Source organism: Sarcophilus harrisii, chromosome 4 (assembly GCF_902635505.1).
Source record: "Sarcophilus harrisii chromosome 4, mSarHar1.11, whole genome shotgun sequence".
In the NCBI taxonomy this organism is placed as follows: Eukaryota; Metazoa; Chordata; class Mammalia; order Dasyuromorphia; family Dasyuridae; genus Sarcophilus; species Sarcophilus harrisii.
This window is the reverse complement of record NC_045429.1, coordinates 75,474,749-75,489,192: the sequence shown is the minus strand read 5'-3', so window position 1 is coordinate 75,489,192 and position 14,444 is coordinate 75,474,749. Positions and strand designations below refer to the sequence as shown.

At 32.6% G+C, this 14,444-nt stretch overlaps 1 protein-coding gene across 2 annotated transcripts in view; it reads right to left on the bottom strand.

The window, feature by feature from the left end:
• Positions 1-3,811: 3,811 nt before the first annotated feature.
• The window catches only part of ODR4 (odr-4 GPCR localization factor homolog), a 49,597-nt gene continuing 38,964 nt past the window's right edge, over positions 3,812-14,444 (bottom strand). For both annotated transcript variants that reach the window (XM_031937044.1, XM_003767515.4), the window contains 2 exons: positions 8,995-9,105; positions 3,812-6,848 (listed from right to left, as the gene is read on the bottom strand). In XM_031937044.1, the coding sequence (XP_031792904.1) occupies positions 6,781-6,848; positions 8,995-9,105 (179 nt within the window). In that variant the 3' untranslated portion in view covers positions 3,812-6,780. The remainder of the gene's footprint in view (positions 6,849-8,994; positions 9,106-14,444) is intronic.

Genomic DNA, 14,444 nt, shown 5'->3' with positions numbered 1-14,444 from the left:
GAATATATGTAAAGACATATAAACTATACTTATTAGGAATTATGAAAAAAATGGTAAAATAGTAACAGAACTTTATGATCTTTAATTAGTATCATATAATAAGAATATCTTAATGATTTAAAATATATTAAGAAGTTCATGTTAAAAATAATCATCCATTTTCTGTCATAAAACTTCCATTCATTATAATTTCTTATTGCTAATTAACATGTTTCAAAATTCAATTCAATAAATTTTAAATGTGTACTTTCCAGACCTAACTGGGTCTAGAGGGCTCAGGCATAAGGCAGTAAGGAGAATCCTTATCCCTAATCTAATTCATTTTTCTTCTTCTCCCAGCTCTTTACTTGAAGATGATACCTCCTTTTTTCCCATGAGGAAAAATAGAAACTCCTCATTTCCAATACTTAGGCCCACTGTCTTCTGGGCCTCTTCAGATCATTGTCACCACTACATCTGCCCATGGTATCAATACTTGAATGAGCACGGATCCATCAAAAACAAGCCTTCTGGCAAGATAGGGTTCTATCAGACTTAACCATATACTCAGTGGATATGCTCTCCAAATCCCTGAGCAACTTGCTGATAAAGCCTTCTGAGACTTGCCATCTTCCCATCAGCTGAATCTTCCTCTATGTGTCATCTCCCCTAATTAGAATGTGAGTTCCTTGAGAGCAGAAACTCTTCTTTATTGCCATTTCCACTGATAATGCCATATTAGTTTCTAATGTTGAACCATTTGGCAATGCCAAGGATTCTGGAGATAAGAACATTCCTCTTTGAGTAATTAGTAGAGTATCTGCAAGAACAGCTTATAGATTGCACCACTACATGGGTTGTTTCCCAAGATGATGGCTGAGGGCACACTGCTGTCCAAAGCTTTCAAGCTATCACCATGAGGACCAGAGAGGAGGTGGTGGTTAAGGTGGTCATGACAACTTGCTGGGCAAGTGCTGCTTCCTGTGTCTTCCTCAGAGTGACTTTCCCAGCTCCAGCTGGAATGTATAGCACCTGATTAGCAACTGATGGGGTGGACTGTCCCCTTCTCCACATCTCTAAATAGACGTGAAGGTTGGGTTGGAAGCAAGAATGTCAGTTTGAGGGGTGCTGCCACTCCCAAGGCTCTTGTGCTATTGGGTACTCTGCCACTTTTTCTCCAGTTTCCTGGACTATGGGTTACACTGGGCTTAGGCACAGAATTACCTAAAATTGGCAACTTTGCCAACTATTTAGGCTTGAGTTAGAAAATTTCTTGGACCATTTCAGCGACAAAAAGAGTAGGAACATGAATTAGTTACTTTGTCAAATGCAATAATCTTTTCTCTATCTTTATCCTGGTTGACCCTTCTGCCACATTTCATTTTGGTGCCTTTCTTGGAAAAAGCCTCTTAGCCTTTATACTAGTTTGGTTCTACTATGTCTTTGACTATCTATTTGCCTAAAACTATTCCTCCCCTAAATATAAAAATACCAAAGTATGCACAAGAGTAATGGATTCTTCATTTGAGAAATGCAGCTCAAATTAAGAGAGAATGATCTCAACCAAAGGAGGGCCAGTCTTAGCAGTCTTTAGGGTACATACACCTTTTCGTGAAGGTCAAGAGACATGGTAGGGACAGCTCCTTATATACAGCTGAAGTTCCAAAGCTCCAGTTTGCAGTTCTCACCTCCATATGCTTATGCTCTTTCTTTTTCCCCTATTTGAAATAAGTCTCAGAACAAGTATTCATTACCATGGTGAGTATTTTTTCAGGCAACCAAAATCGCCTCTCCCTCCAAATATGCATCATGTAGTACAAATCTTTCAGAGAAACAATGAAGGTGTGGGCATGTATTATTAAAACACTTAAGTGTATAATAGTTATCACTTGTATATTGCTTTAAGATTTATAAAGCACTTTACAAATATCTCATTTATATATAGCACATTAGGGAAAGTGAAAGCATAAAGAGGCAGGGTAGCAAAGCAGACGGAGGAGTAAGTCAGGAGCACCTGGGTTCAAGTTTCACCTCACAGAGTGAAGGGGTGAATACTGAATAATGAAACTTTTAGGGCCAGCTTTCTGAGAAAAGATAGAATTGCAACTAAAAAGTTCACTAGAGAGATTATTTCCTACAACTCCGGTTCCTGCCTAAGTATCCTATTAACTATCCCTCAAAGTCAACATTTTATCTTCTGTTTCAAATTGAACCTGACATAATTTTTCCTTCCTCACTTGTGCTTCTTAGAATCTTTTCTTTAAATTTCAGCTCAGATGCTAACTCCCATTTAAAGCCCTTCCAGATTCCCCTAGTTCCTTTCTATTGTCTTCCTTCTCAAATTATATTTATTTAGTTATGTGAATACTGGTATCTTTGTATATCTGAAGTCTATTACAGCAGGTACTTAAGAGGTCATTCCTGGCATTGAGGGGTGGAGTGCATAGATATGTGGGAAACAAGTTCCAAGAATAGCTAGTACATTATTGCTATACATGTGTACATGAAGAAGAGTAACATGAAATAAAGCTGTGGAAAGATAGATTGCAGAGATGGAGGTCTTTAAATATCAAAGTGTTGGTATTTTATCCTAGAGGCAATAGGCAGTCACTTTGGGTTTCCGATTGAGGAAAAAAACAGGATTAGAGTTGTGTAATAAGATTAATTTGATATTAGAATATACATTAGAATAAAGTTGGACAACAGATTGGAAGGCTATTATAATTCGGACAAAGTCCTAAGCAAAATAATGGCTTAGTGGGTGGGGAAATGCAAGAGATAGATATGGAATTGATCATATTTAGTATCTGACTGAAGGTATTGCTAGGGAAAGAAATTATAGATGCCTCTGATGTTTCAAGCCTGGGGACAGGTATACAGTAGCATAAGCAAAAGCAATAGGGAAGTTAGCAGCGGGTTTTAGGAAGAAGGTGAGTCTAGTTTGGGACATGTTATAGAATTTGAAGAGCTAAAAGAAATGGTTTTTAAAATAGGAGTTGAGGTGGGAAGACATGATGCTTTTGCCCTAGCTGTTACTTCTAAAGATAATTAACATAATTATCCCAATACCATGTCCAAAGAATAACAATTTTTTTCCCTTGAAAGTTTATTTTTGACATTAAGTTCTATTTTTTTTTTTGAAGCAGCCTAAAGACTTTAAACACATGTGAGAAAAGGAAAAAATTAAAGTTTTATTAATGTAAAATCATGAACAAAATTGGAAGGGACCATAGAAATTTATTTAATTTAAGCTCTACTCAATTTTTAAAAAATCCATCTTTAACAAACCAACATGTGGTCACATGCATTAAGGCCATCATTGATACACAAAATACTATTCCCTGAGTAGTCCATTACACTTTTGGACAACTCCAAATGTTGTTTCAGTAGTGTCTCTTGCTACCCCATATAGATTTTTCTTGGCAAAGATATTGGAGCGGAATGTCATTTTCTTCTCTAGCTCATTTTATATTTGAGCAAGCTGAGGCAAACAAGACTAAGTGACTTGTCCAGGGTCACACAGCTACTAAGTATTTCAGGCTACATTTGAACTCAAGTCTTCCTGACTCCAAAATTGGTATTCTATCCTATATTACAATTTATTTTGAATAGAAATCCACCTAAGATCACTGGGCATCTTACGGGAGACAGGAACCACAAAAAAATTTCATTTACTTCATCATCTTGCCTAGATTCATTTTCTTCAACTACTTATCATAAAAGGGCAATTAGCTTTGATCTCATTTTTATGACAAATGTAGACTTTGTACTGTACACTACAATTCTCTTATTTGTAAAATAGAATTTACTGAAATATGCTAAGTTAACAAGCCTTAGGAAATTTTTGCTATGTACACAGATTCTGTTTCTCGGTATTTCCAACCAAAAGGACAGTTTTTTTATTTTCTATCTTTCATCCCCTAATCTTTAGATTACTTAAACTTTGGTTTTAGAATACTATCACAAAACCAGAAACTTTGTTTTTGGGTTTTTTTTAAGGCATTCATTGGAAGACAGTGGTATAGTTATGGCAAATCAAATGGTCTATATCTGAGGAATATCAAGATTGGAGCAAATGGCTGTTTTATTTGTAAATTGAATGACCAAGGTCTAAGTGGAGAACTGGGAGATGCTTTAAAATTTTTTTTACTGATTTTACTATTTTTACTGAGAATATAACTAAGGCCCAGAGAAATCTAAAGTTTCATAACTAATAAGTGGTAGTTAGAACTTAACTTTAGGATCTATGACTTCAAATCCAGTGGCTTTTACCTGTACTACATTTCCATTAATATACTTTCTAAATCTAAAACAAAAACCTAGTTTGCTAAAGCACAAGTTTTTTAATAGCTCTGTTATACTTGATTAAATATTATAATTTTGTCAAATGACTGATAATCAAGTGTTTAAAGCAGCATTTCACTTAAATGTGCCCATACATTTGGCCTTGAGACTAAATGTCTAAAATATTATTTAAAATGTATAATTGACTTGAACCATATCTTCTACTTAAGCCTCATACAATTTTCATTGAAGATGATTATCAATAGAACTGACAATTCTAATATCATCTTAAGAGAAGGGATGCATATATTTAGCAAGTCTTTTCTCTATTGCTGTGCAAATCAAGAATAGTTTACATTTATATAGCTTTACTATTACAAAGCACTTGTATACATCTTATCAACTGATCCTCACAATCATTTTTGTGAGGTATATAAAGCAATTATTATCCCCATTTTATAAAGAAGTTGAGGCTCAATGATATTAAGAAATTTCCAATTTTTCATAACAATGAAATCAAGGATAAACAATATAAACTACAATTAGTGCTAAAAAGGACCTAAGAGGTTATGTAGTTTAATTTCCACACTTTACAGGTAATAAAGCTCATGCTTAAAAAAGCATTGACCCAAGATCACACAACTGGTTTAGTAGTTAGGAAGAAAAATTTAGTTTTACTAAATCCCAATCCACTGTTCTTTGCAGTGGACCCAGAATCCAGAAATTAATGGCCAGTAACTAGCTCCTTGACAGATGCAAAATATTAAATATTCATTACCAAAGATTAAAAAAAAATTCTTTAAAATAATTTAAGTAATTTTAGTTTAGTTTTTATGCCTGGTATCTAAGCATATTCCCATTCAGAACTCTTATCATAAGGACAAGCTACAGACCCAGGGAACTAAATAGGATTAGTCTAAAATAGACTCTAATTCAGGATTAAACTCCTTCCATTCTTATCACTGTCACTCTACAAATTTATAAACAAAAGGTCTTATTGCTAAACTGAACATCCAAGGCAATCGAAACTAAGAATATTTTTTTTCCTATTAAATTTCTACAAGTGAACTTTTGACTGACCATTAAGTTATATAGTGATTTAATGGATTTAAGAGTCCATTACAGCATATCTTAATTCATTGTGCATAGGTTCAATTAGCCAATACTTTATTAACATTTGTTTGTCATATTTGCTTCAATTCCCAAGACATTCTGTAATTCTAGAGTATTAATACAAAAAAGAAGAAAACGTCTGGGGCATGAAGATAAGATAAAGACAAGTTAAGCCTGAGCTTCTTTATCTGCAATAGAGGGGAATAGCATTTGTTCAGAATACTTCAGAGAAACAATACCAACACATTGTAATAAGGTTAATAACATATCTGATAAAATTGTAGAGAGAAACAGGGTACCTTGGGTTCCCATCAATGCTTTATAAGCTTTTATGCAAGATGCTAAGCACATACATGTGAGTTAAGTTACATAATGACAATGACAATAGTCATTTCTATTATCCTTTGATATACATACACAGGATCCATGGACTATATCTGGGCATTATTTAATATTTCTACCCAATTTTTCCCAATAAGAATACAAGTTTACAGTATTCTTGTATACTTGATATTTGTATCAACTGGTTTTCTGTCACGTTGATGCAGTTTTCTAATTGAAAGCCTAATCCTTTTTTAAAGGCCTATAATTCTCAAGCAAGACACAATAAACAGACAATTTTTTTCATCAATGATGTCTAAAAAGATAATTTCAATATACTAACAAAAGATACTGAGCATCTACATGGTCTTGATCCCCATGTGTTTCATTTGGACCATTCTATTTGCCTACTATAGAGGGCCCAAAGTGTCAGCCTATTTGGGAACTGTATGATCTGCCCAATCATTCTCCTCTACAAGGAACATGAGGCATCCTTTTCAGATTTTCATACACCCTGATTTATGTCACAATTAAAAAAGACAATAAATAATGGCTCACCTGGATATAGTACTTTCTCATCTTAAGCACTTTTTATGTATTTCTTCAGACCCTCACAACAACCCTGTGAGGTAGGTAGTATTATCCCCATTTACAAATGAGGAAACTAAAACTCGTAGAAGTTAAAATGATTTGTCAAAGTTCTCCAGATAATAAACGAGAGAAGCAGAACTCAAACCCAAGTCTTCTGATTATAAGGTCAATAGTTCGTTCACTACACATTGTTGCTGTACCCGTTTTTATTCTTTATGGGGTTTTTTTTATGATTAATAATCTTATATTACATGTAACTTAAATTTGAAGCTAAATGAGTTGCTTTATTTTTGGAAATCTGTTCTATCTAAATTATGGCATGCCTACACAAGGCAGCTTGTTTTATAAGTCAGAGGTACACCTCTTAGCCATTTATGGAAACAGATTTAGCTGTTATTCTGCAAGTTCCAGGCTCTTGCTCGTATCTCCAGGATCAGTCCCTCATTACTGGTCAGTGTTCCCACAATGAGTGGAAACTCCTTGAGTGGAAGATTAGTCACTGAAGTAATGAAAGGAAAAGCCTGCAGCAAAGAGTGCCACCACAGCTGCTATCACCACACCTAAAATTCAAACAAACAAACACAAAACATAAGTGAGCTAAAGGAGAACACCTGAAAGATTCCCAGGGCCAGAAAAAGAAGAGGTAAATTCAATTGTGACACAAGTGCAAACATTCTCTCAGATTTACACAAGAAAAGTATAAAGAAAAAGGCTTTAAAACTGGCTTCAAAATTTCTCAGGAGATTCTTCTTATTCTTGCCCATTGTTTTTCCATATCTATAGCCAGAAGATTTTCCTTCTACATTTTCCTTCTACATTTTGTAGATACAAAAGTCGTGACTTTAATTCTTAATGCATTTTAAGCATTGTTACATATCAGTAAAGTCTTATTCTGAGGAAAATGATTTTTTAAATTTAATATTTTATTTTCTCTCCAATTACATGTAACAACATTTTTAAACATTTGCTTTTGTAAACTTTTGCGTTCCAAATTCTCTCCTTCCCTCCCTTATTCTGTCATTGAGAAGGCAAGCAATTGGATATAGGTTATACATGTGTAATCATCAAAACATATTTCCATTTAATTCACATTGTAAAAGAAAATAAACCAACCGCACCCCCACCCCCACCCCAAAAAAAAAACAGGAAAAAAAAGAAAAAGGGAAAGTACTCAATCTGCATTCAGACTCCATCAATTATTTCTCTAGAGATGGACAGCATTTTAAATTCTTCAGAATTAATTGGATAGCCAAGTCATTCATAGGTAATCATCATACAATAATGCTGTTACTGTGTAAGTTGTTTTCTTGGTTCTTCTCATTTTGTTTTTCATCAGTTCATGTAAGATTTTAGAGGTTTTTCTGAGAGGATCCTGCTCATCATTTCTTATAGCATAAGAATATTCCAGGGGCAGCTAGGTGACACAGTGGATAGAGCACCAGCCCTGAAGTCAGGAGGACCTGAGTTCAAATCTGATCTCAGACACTTAACACTTTCTAACTGTGTGATCCTGGGCAAGTCACTTAATCCCAAGTGCCTCAGCAAAAATAAAAGAAGAAGAGTATTCCATAATAATCATATACAACAACTTTCCCAACTGATTTACCAATTTGATGGACATTCCCTCAACCTCCAATTTTTTGCCACATTGAAAGAGTTGCTATAAATATTTTGCATAAATAGGTCCTCTTCCTCTCCCTCTCTCTCTCTCTCTCTCTGGAATATAGATCTAAGAGTGGTATTGCTTGGTCAAAGGCCTTTGGGTATAATTCCAAACTGCTCTACAGAATGGCTGAATAGATATATAATTTTATACACAATGCATTAGGTATATATCTAAGCTATATCTAGATATATATCTAATATATCTGATATATCTAAGAAATAAATGAAACAAGAGAAGATTGAGCCTATTGAGAGGATCTTCAATGAAGAAACAGAAAAATATGGACAATTTCACAAAACACAGGAAACATAGTCATAGAAGGTTTGTCATCTGAATGGTATAACAAACTCCCACAACAGTGAAATTGCCACAGACCACTTAATGAGATATTAGTCGAGTCACTTCACTAATCAGGCTCATTAAAGTTCAAAGATTCTACCAAGATAAGCATCTTTTAAAATTGGGCTGATATCAAGAAGTAATTTTCCCCACATCCTCTCCAATATTTGTCATGGAACTGGAACTTGTCATGGAATATCAGGATTCTAAAGTAGATACAAGTAGATGCTGATATCTAAATGGCAATCACCTACTTTACAAGCTTCTTAAATAAAATTCAAAGGAAAGAAGTAAAAAGTTTATGGCTACCACAAAAAACAAAAATTTAAAAAGCTTATCTATAGATTTTTTACATAGTTACTATCTCTATAAAGGACAATTGTAAATAGTAGTATGTAGGTGAAATTGGGCAGGGAAAACTGTTTCTGTGCACAGCAAATGTTTGATATTCTGAAATTCATATAACTATTCATGAAACTGTGGTCTTTCATCATCCAAGATAACATCTAATGCTCTAAGAAAACTGATGACTCCTTCCCCAGAACACATCTACTTTTCACAAAACCCCAAATATCAATATAAAGTTTTTAAGAAAATAAAATGAGGTAAGAAAATATTATTCATGACAAGCAAAAATAGGTAAATATATTCCAGAATAATGTTTTTATTATGTTGCATACAAATGACTAGAGGTAACATACCTATGTTTTGCTTAATTCTCAATGCCACTGTAGTTTTAACCAGATGCTTTGGTTGATCATCGTATGTGTTGTCTGGTATGTCTTCTCTTTTCATGCATGAATTTATACTGGCTGAATGAAGATAAAAGGAGCAATTATTAAAAGAAGTAAACATATAAGAGGAATAATTAATCTCAGAATTCATTATAACTTAAAATATTATAAACAAAAATATAAAGTTTTGCTCCTATTTCACTCTTAGGTCCAAATGATGACACACTAAATTACATTTCCCTACTTAAAACGTGCTTAAATTTGCATAGTGTGCTATGGAACTGAGGGGGACAAAATACACAAATTCCATCCTTAGTTTAATATTGTGATTTTTTCCATATTACTCTAGGTTTCTGAAATTCAAACATCTCAAAAATATGGGGAGGAAATTCCATATTCAATGCCCATTATAAAGTTAAGGTACATACAGATAATTCCAAATGATAGCCTCAAATTATCATGAGTTTTCTGACCAAGGTTCTCAAAGTGAATTTTAATGTTTACAAAAATACCAAAACAATAAGGAAACTGGTAAAATAGTACCCTGATATATCTAAGAAATAAAAGAAACAAAGAGAAGATTGAGGCTATTGAAAGGATCTTCAACGAAGAAACAGAAAAATATGGACAAGTTCACAAAACACAGGAGATGTAGGCATAGAAGGTTTGTAGTCTGAATGGTATAACAAACTCCCACAACAGTCAAATTGAAGATACACTAAAATAATCTTTAAGTTTGCCACAGACTACTTAATGGGATATTAGTCAAGTCACTTCACTAATCAAGCTCATTAAAGTTCAATGATTCTACCAAGATAAGCATCTTTTAAAATTGGGCTGATATCAAGAAGTAAAAGATTATTTGACTTTCAAAAATTTAACTAGCAGTTTAGCAAAGAGAATTCTGGTTATTCAGGATGTTAGATTTAAGGAGAAAGCAATTTTCTAATTCCTAGGCTTAAGAGAAAGCATTTTATCATCTATCATATCTATCATCTATATGATATATTCATAAACTTTTAGATACAGAAGAGGCCTGCTTGGTTGTTTTACAAAGACACTCAGGCTCATATTGTAACATAAAAGGTCATTTGGAATAAAAGTGAGCCAATAGCCTAGAGACAACAACAATCTTCATGTTCCAACAAATTGATGAACAGAAAAGATTGCACAGAGGAACTTGAAATAAAGAGCTTCAACACCAAGATGAAGAGATCACAGAATCTTAGGACATAAAGAAGAAGGGATCAGGGGATTTTAGAGTTGGACAGGATCACAGAGATCACCTAATTCTATCTCCTCCTTAGATTCTCTCATCTTGTAGACCTATAATAAACCCAAAAAGCAGTTGTGCACCCTGTCCTTGAAGACTGTCAATAATGAAAATGTAATAGCCCCCAAATAAGGCTCTTCCATGGCTAAGAGGAAACTTTACCAGCTATTGAGCCTAAATCTACTTCATCCCAACTTACACTCCTTGCTTTTTACAAGAAGAGCAAGTATAACCTCTCTTCCACACAAAAGGACTTCAAATATTTGTTATAATATCTTGTGTCCCTGCAGACTTTTCTTTTTAATAAATAGCCCCAGATCTTTCAACAGAATTTTATATGGACACTGTTTCTAATCCCAAACAAGTCATCTTCCTCTGGACCTTTGCATAGAAACAAAAGGGCAAAAAATTATTCTTTTATTTTGGAAGGGGTTGGAATGGGTGGAGATACTGTTTCCCTACAAAAAGACATCTCTACAAAATTTCCTCCTATGTCATATCCACCACTCCACATCCATCATGGAACATATATGTCAGGAGGACTCTTTTTCCCTTTTCATTTTAAATCTTGTCAAGGTTTGTAAGATTATTTTATTAAGTATATTTCATATCTGGCCAGGTGCCATCCCTGTCATTTGAACTCTTATAAATTCAATTCTATTTTCAGTCACCATCAAAACAAACAAAAAACTATTCACTTTCCAAATTTGTCTTTTTTTTTTTTTTTTTTGGAAGCCCTGCCTTTTAGCTGACTACATGGATGAAAACAATGTCATCTCTAGGGTTTTCAATTCCTCAGCCTCAGGACTTGATAATTTGTAGCAATATCATTTGTCTCTCTATGAATTGTCAGAAACATATTGTGATCCCAGAATGGGAAAAATGTATCTGGAGATTAATATTCCAAAAAGAAATTTACTTTTATTCTCAACAAAATATTTTACAATTCCTTCATTTTTATCCTTGGCACTCTTTAAATTATTTTCAACTTTTTTTTCTGACCACTGCTCTTATAAGAAATCACAGTTACTTAACCCTACTGATTTGCTCCTGAAACTCCTTTTTTATTGATTCCATTTAAGTGGGTAACCTGTACTTCTCTCTCTTGAAATATTTCCAGAAATGCTCTTTCCTCATGCTAGCTAAAATAACTAGATAACCTCTTAGCTAAGTGTTTCTCAACCCAACTGACCAGATTGATAAAATAGTTAAACTTTATGCTAATTGCTCTGCCTTCCACTTCCAAAATCTCTAGTAGTTTGGGTTCAGTTTTTCTAAACTGTCTTAAAAAAATTAGTAAAAATGAGTTTCATTAAATACTTCTTTGCTGTCACCAAAAACTAAGAAGTAAAATAAATTACTAAGTAAATGTCTATTAAACTTAAAAAATTTAAATGTCATAGAAAATCTATTCTTACAAATTGTTTTATTCCGTCAAATATAAAGGTGAGCTATTAAAAGATTTCTACTCAACAAAGCAATTATTCTAAACAAAGTAACCTTCACACACTTAGATTATACAATGAAGATAATCAAGTACATAATAAGGATTATTTTAGAAAAATAAAGACATGTATTAGAGCTAGATTTTTAGCACTCCTCCATCCCTAAATTCTACTTCTGACCACAAAGTTCATTTTGAATTGGTGTCAATTTCACGAAAGCATTATTTTAATGCCTATTCTCTCACAGAAGTGATCCGGAGGCCTTGAAAGCTATTTTTTAAAATTCCAGATGGTTTTTCTAAGTTAGATTACACATCCTGTTTTCTAAGGCTTAGCCTAGCAAGTTTTCAATAAATTCATCATCATAAAGTTAATTATGAATTTTTCAACTGGCTATACCATCTAAGGTAAGGGTGTGTTTTGGTCTGTAAATGAAAGACTTAGATGAATTACTAAGGTAACTATAGTACTAGATTTAAATGTTAAAAGCTGTATTTTCAGGAAAACCTAGGCATACAACATAAAGTATCATCTCCATACTAAAGCATTGCTTTCATTTAAAGAGTAAAATGAAGCTGAACCCCAGAACATGAAGTTAAAAGGGATCAGTTTTTTACTCAAAATTCTCTATTGTCAAATCAGCAATTAAAAGTACTGTTCTGCCTTTAATCAACAATGATTTCTACTTTGGGGGAAAAAAAAAGACTGATTATGGAAAAGCATTTCTTTCCTTCCCCACCCCAATTCAAACACTAATGTTTTTATTTCTTCCATATAGTTTAGAGATGATGACATTCTTTTAGGAATATATTCAATTATGAATTTATTTCAGAAGATGAATTATAGATTTGATGATTAGGACATATCTATGATCACTGTGATTATTTATTCAGAGAATGCTTGTGTCAGTAAATCCAATTAATCTTCTGTTGTAATCTAGAATGAAACCAGTGTGGCACTAGTTTTTGATTACTAAAGTCCAGACAGAAAAAAGATGAGAATTTTGTGAGATGAATGAATAAGATTCAATGAGGTTTCAATATTAAGTCTTAAACATTTTGAATATCTATAGTACTTTAATCACATATATATGATGAAAGGAGGGAAATGTGATGAAATCTTCAGTAAATTATATATTCCATACAATATATGTGATATATATATACACAAAAAAATTATATACGTATATATATTATATATGTATATATATATGTTATATATGTACATATATACATAGATATATATGTGATATATATATATATATATATATATATACATGTTGATATATATATACACCAAAGTTTTCCAGACTGCGATTTTGTTTCCTTTGTCCTTGTAATATTTAGACTTCCTACTCAATTAAGTCTCCATCTCTAAATTAGCCAGTGTAAGAAACATAGATAATAAACAAATCAAAAAGAGCAACATGAAATAGATATAGAATACTAATGAGTTCATGGAATCATAGACTTTGAGCTATAATGATCTCTAAAGACTACCTATTAAAACTTCCTTAATTTTATAGATGAAAAAACAGGCCGAAGAGACCTAGGGAGATCTTGCCCAAAATTATATAAGTAGTAAGCAAAGGTCAGAATTAATCATACAACAATGTAGAAATGTCATTTTAATGAGGAAAATGTATTAAAAACTGTAATATATTTGAGAATAATGTTGTAGTGAATAGAGGACTGGCCCTGGAGTCAGGAGGACCTGAGTTCAAATCCAGCCTTAGACATATAACACTTTCTAGCTGTGTGATCCTGGACAAGTCACTTAACCCCAATTACCTTGTTTAAAAAAAAAAGAACATGTAGTTTTATTTATTTTCTATGACATGTGAAATAAAAATGTTAACACTACCAAAAATTAAGAATATCTAGAAGGCTCAAGCTATATCAATAGATGCAAAGAAAATAATAGAAAAATGGATATTTTCATTTCAAAGTAAAATTAAAATTTCTTTTCATCAATTGATATATTACTCTTTCAAACGTGAACTATAATAGTGAATAAAATACAGAAATAGACAGACTAGTAATTAATTTCTCATAATGCAAGGCTTATGTGATGAAATGAATGGATCAAATATGAATCTATAATTAAAAATATTCCACGTGATTTTCAATCTACATAGTATAAAAAATTCATATTTATTAATAAGAAAAATACTGATTATTAAATATTTACTTAAACATTTGGATAAATATCTCATATCTCTTCTTAAAAGCATAGTGATATTGCTTTTTAAAATTCTCTCATAGCATATTACTTATACATAATAGGTACTCAATAAAGATTTCTATATATATCAAATGAAAGATTAAAAATAATTAATCATATTTCTTAGAAAAAAAATGCCACTGTTAATCATTATCTTTCATGTGTTTTTTCCTGTCTTCCTCATTAGATTTAGTGTGCCTAAAATTATGAACTTGTTTATTCTGGTATAAGATTTATAAATTGTGCACTGATATTAAAGTATTGTTACTAGAAATTTAGATCTGTATTTGATTTTAAGTTAGAAATTTTGGTTTTCTGATAACTTATCTAGAAGTCACATGTCTGTATCTCCTAATTAGATGAAATATATTTAAGCTACTATGTTGCTTGCTAAATTGTATATTGGGTAATTTGTAAAAATTGTATGAGTGGTGCTTTAATATTGTGTCAGCCCAGCTGAATATGTGGCATCAATT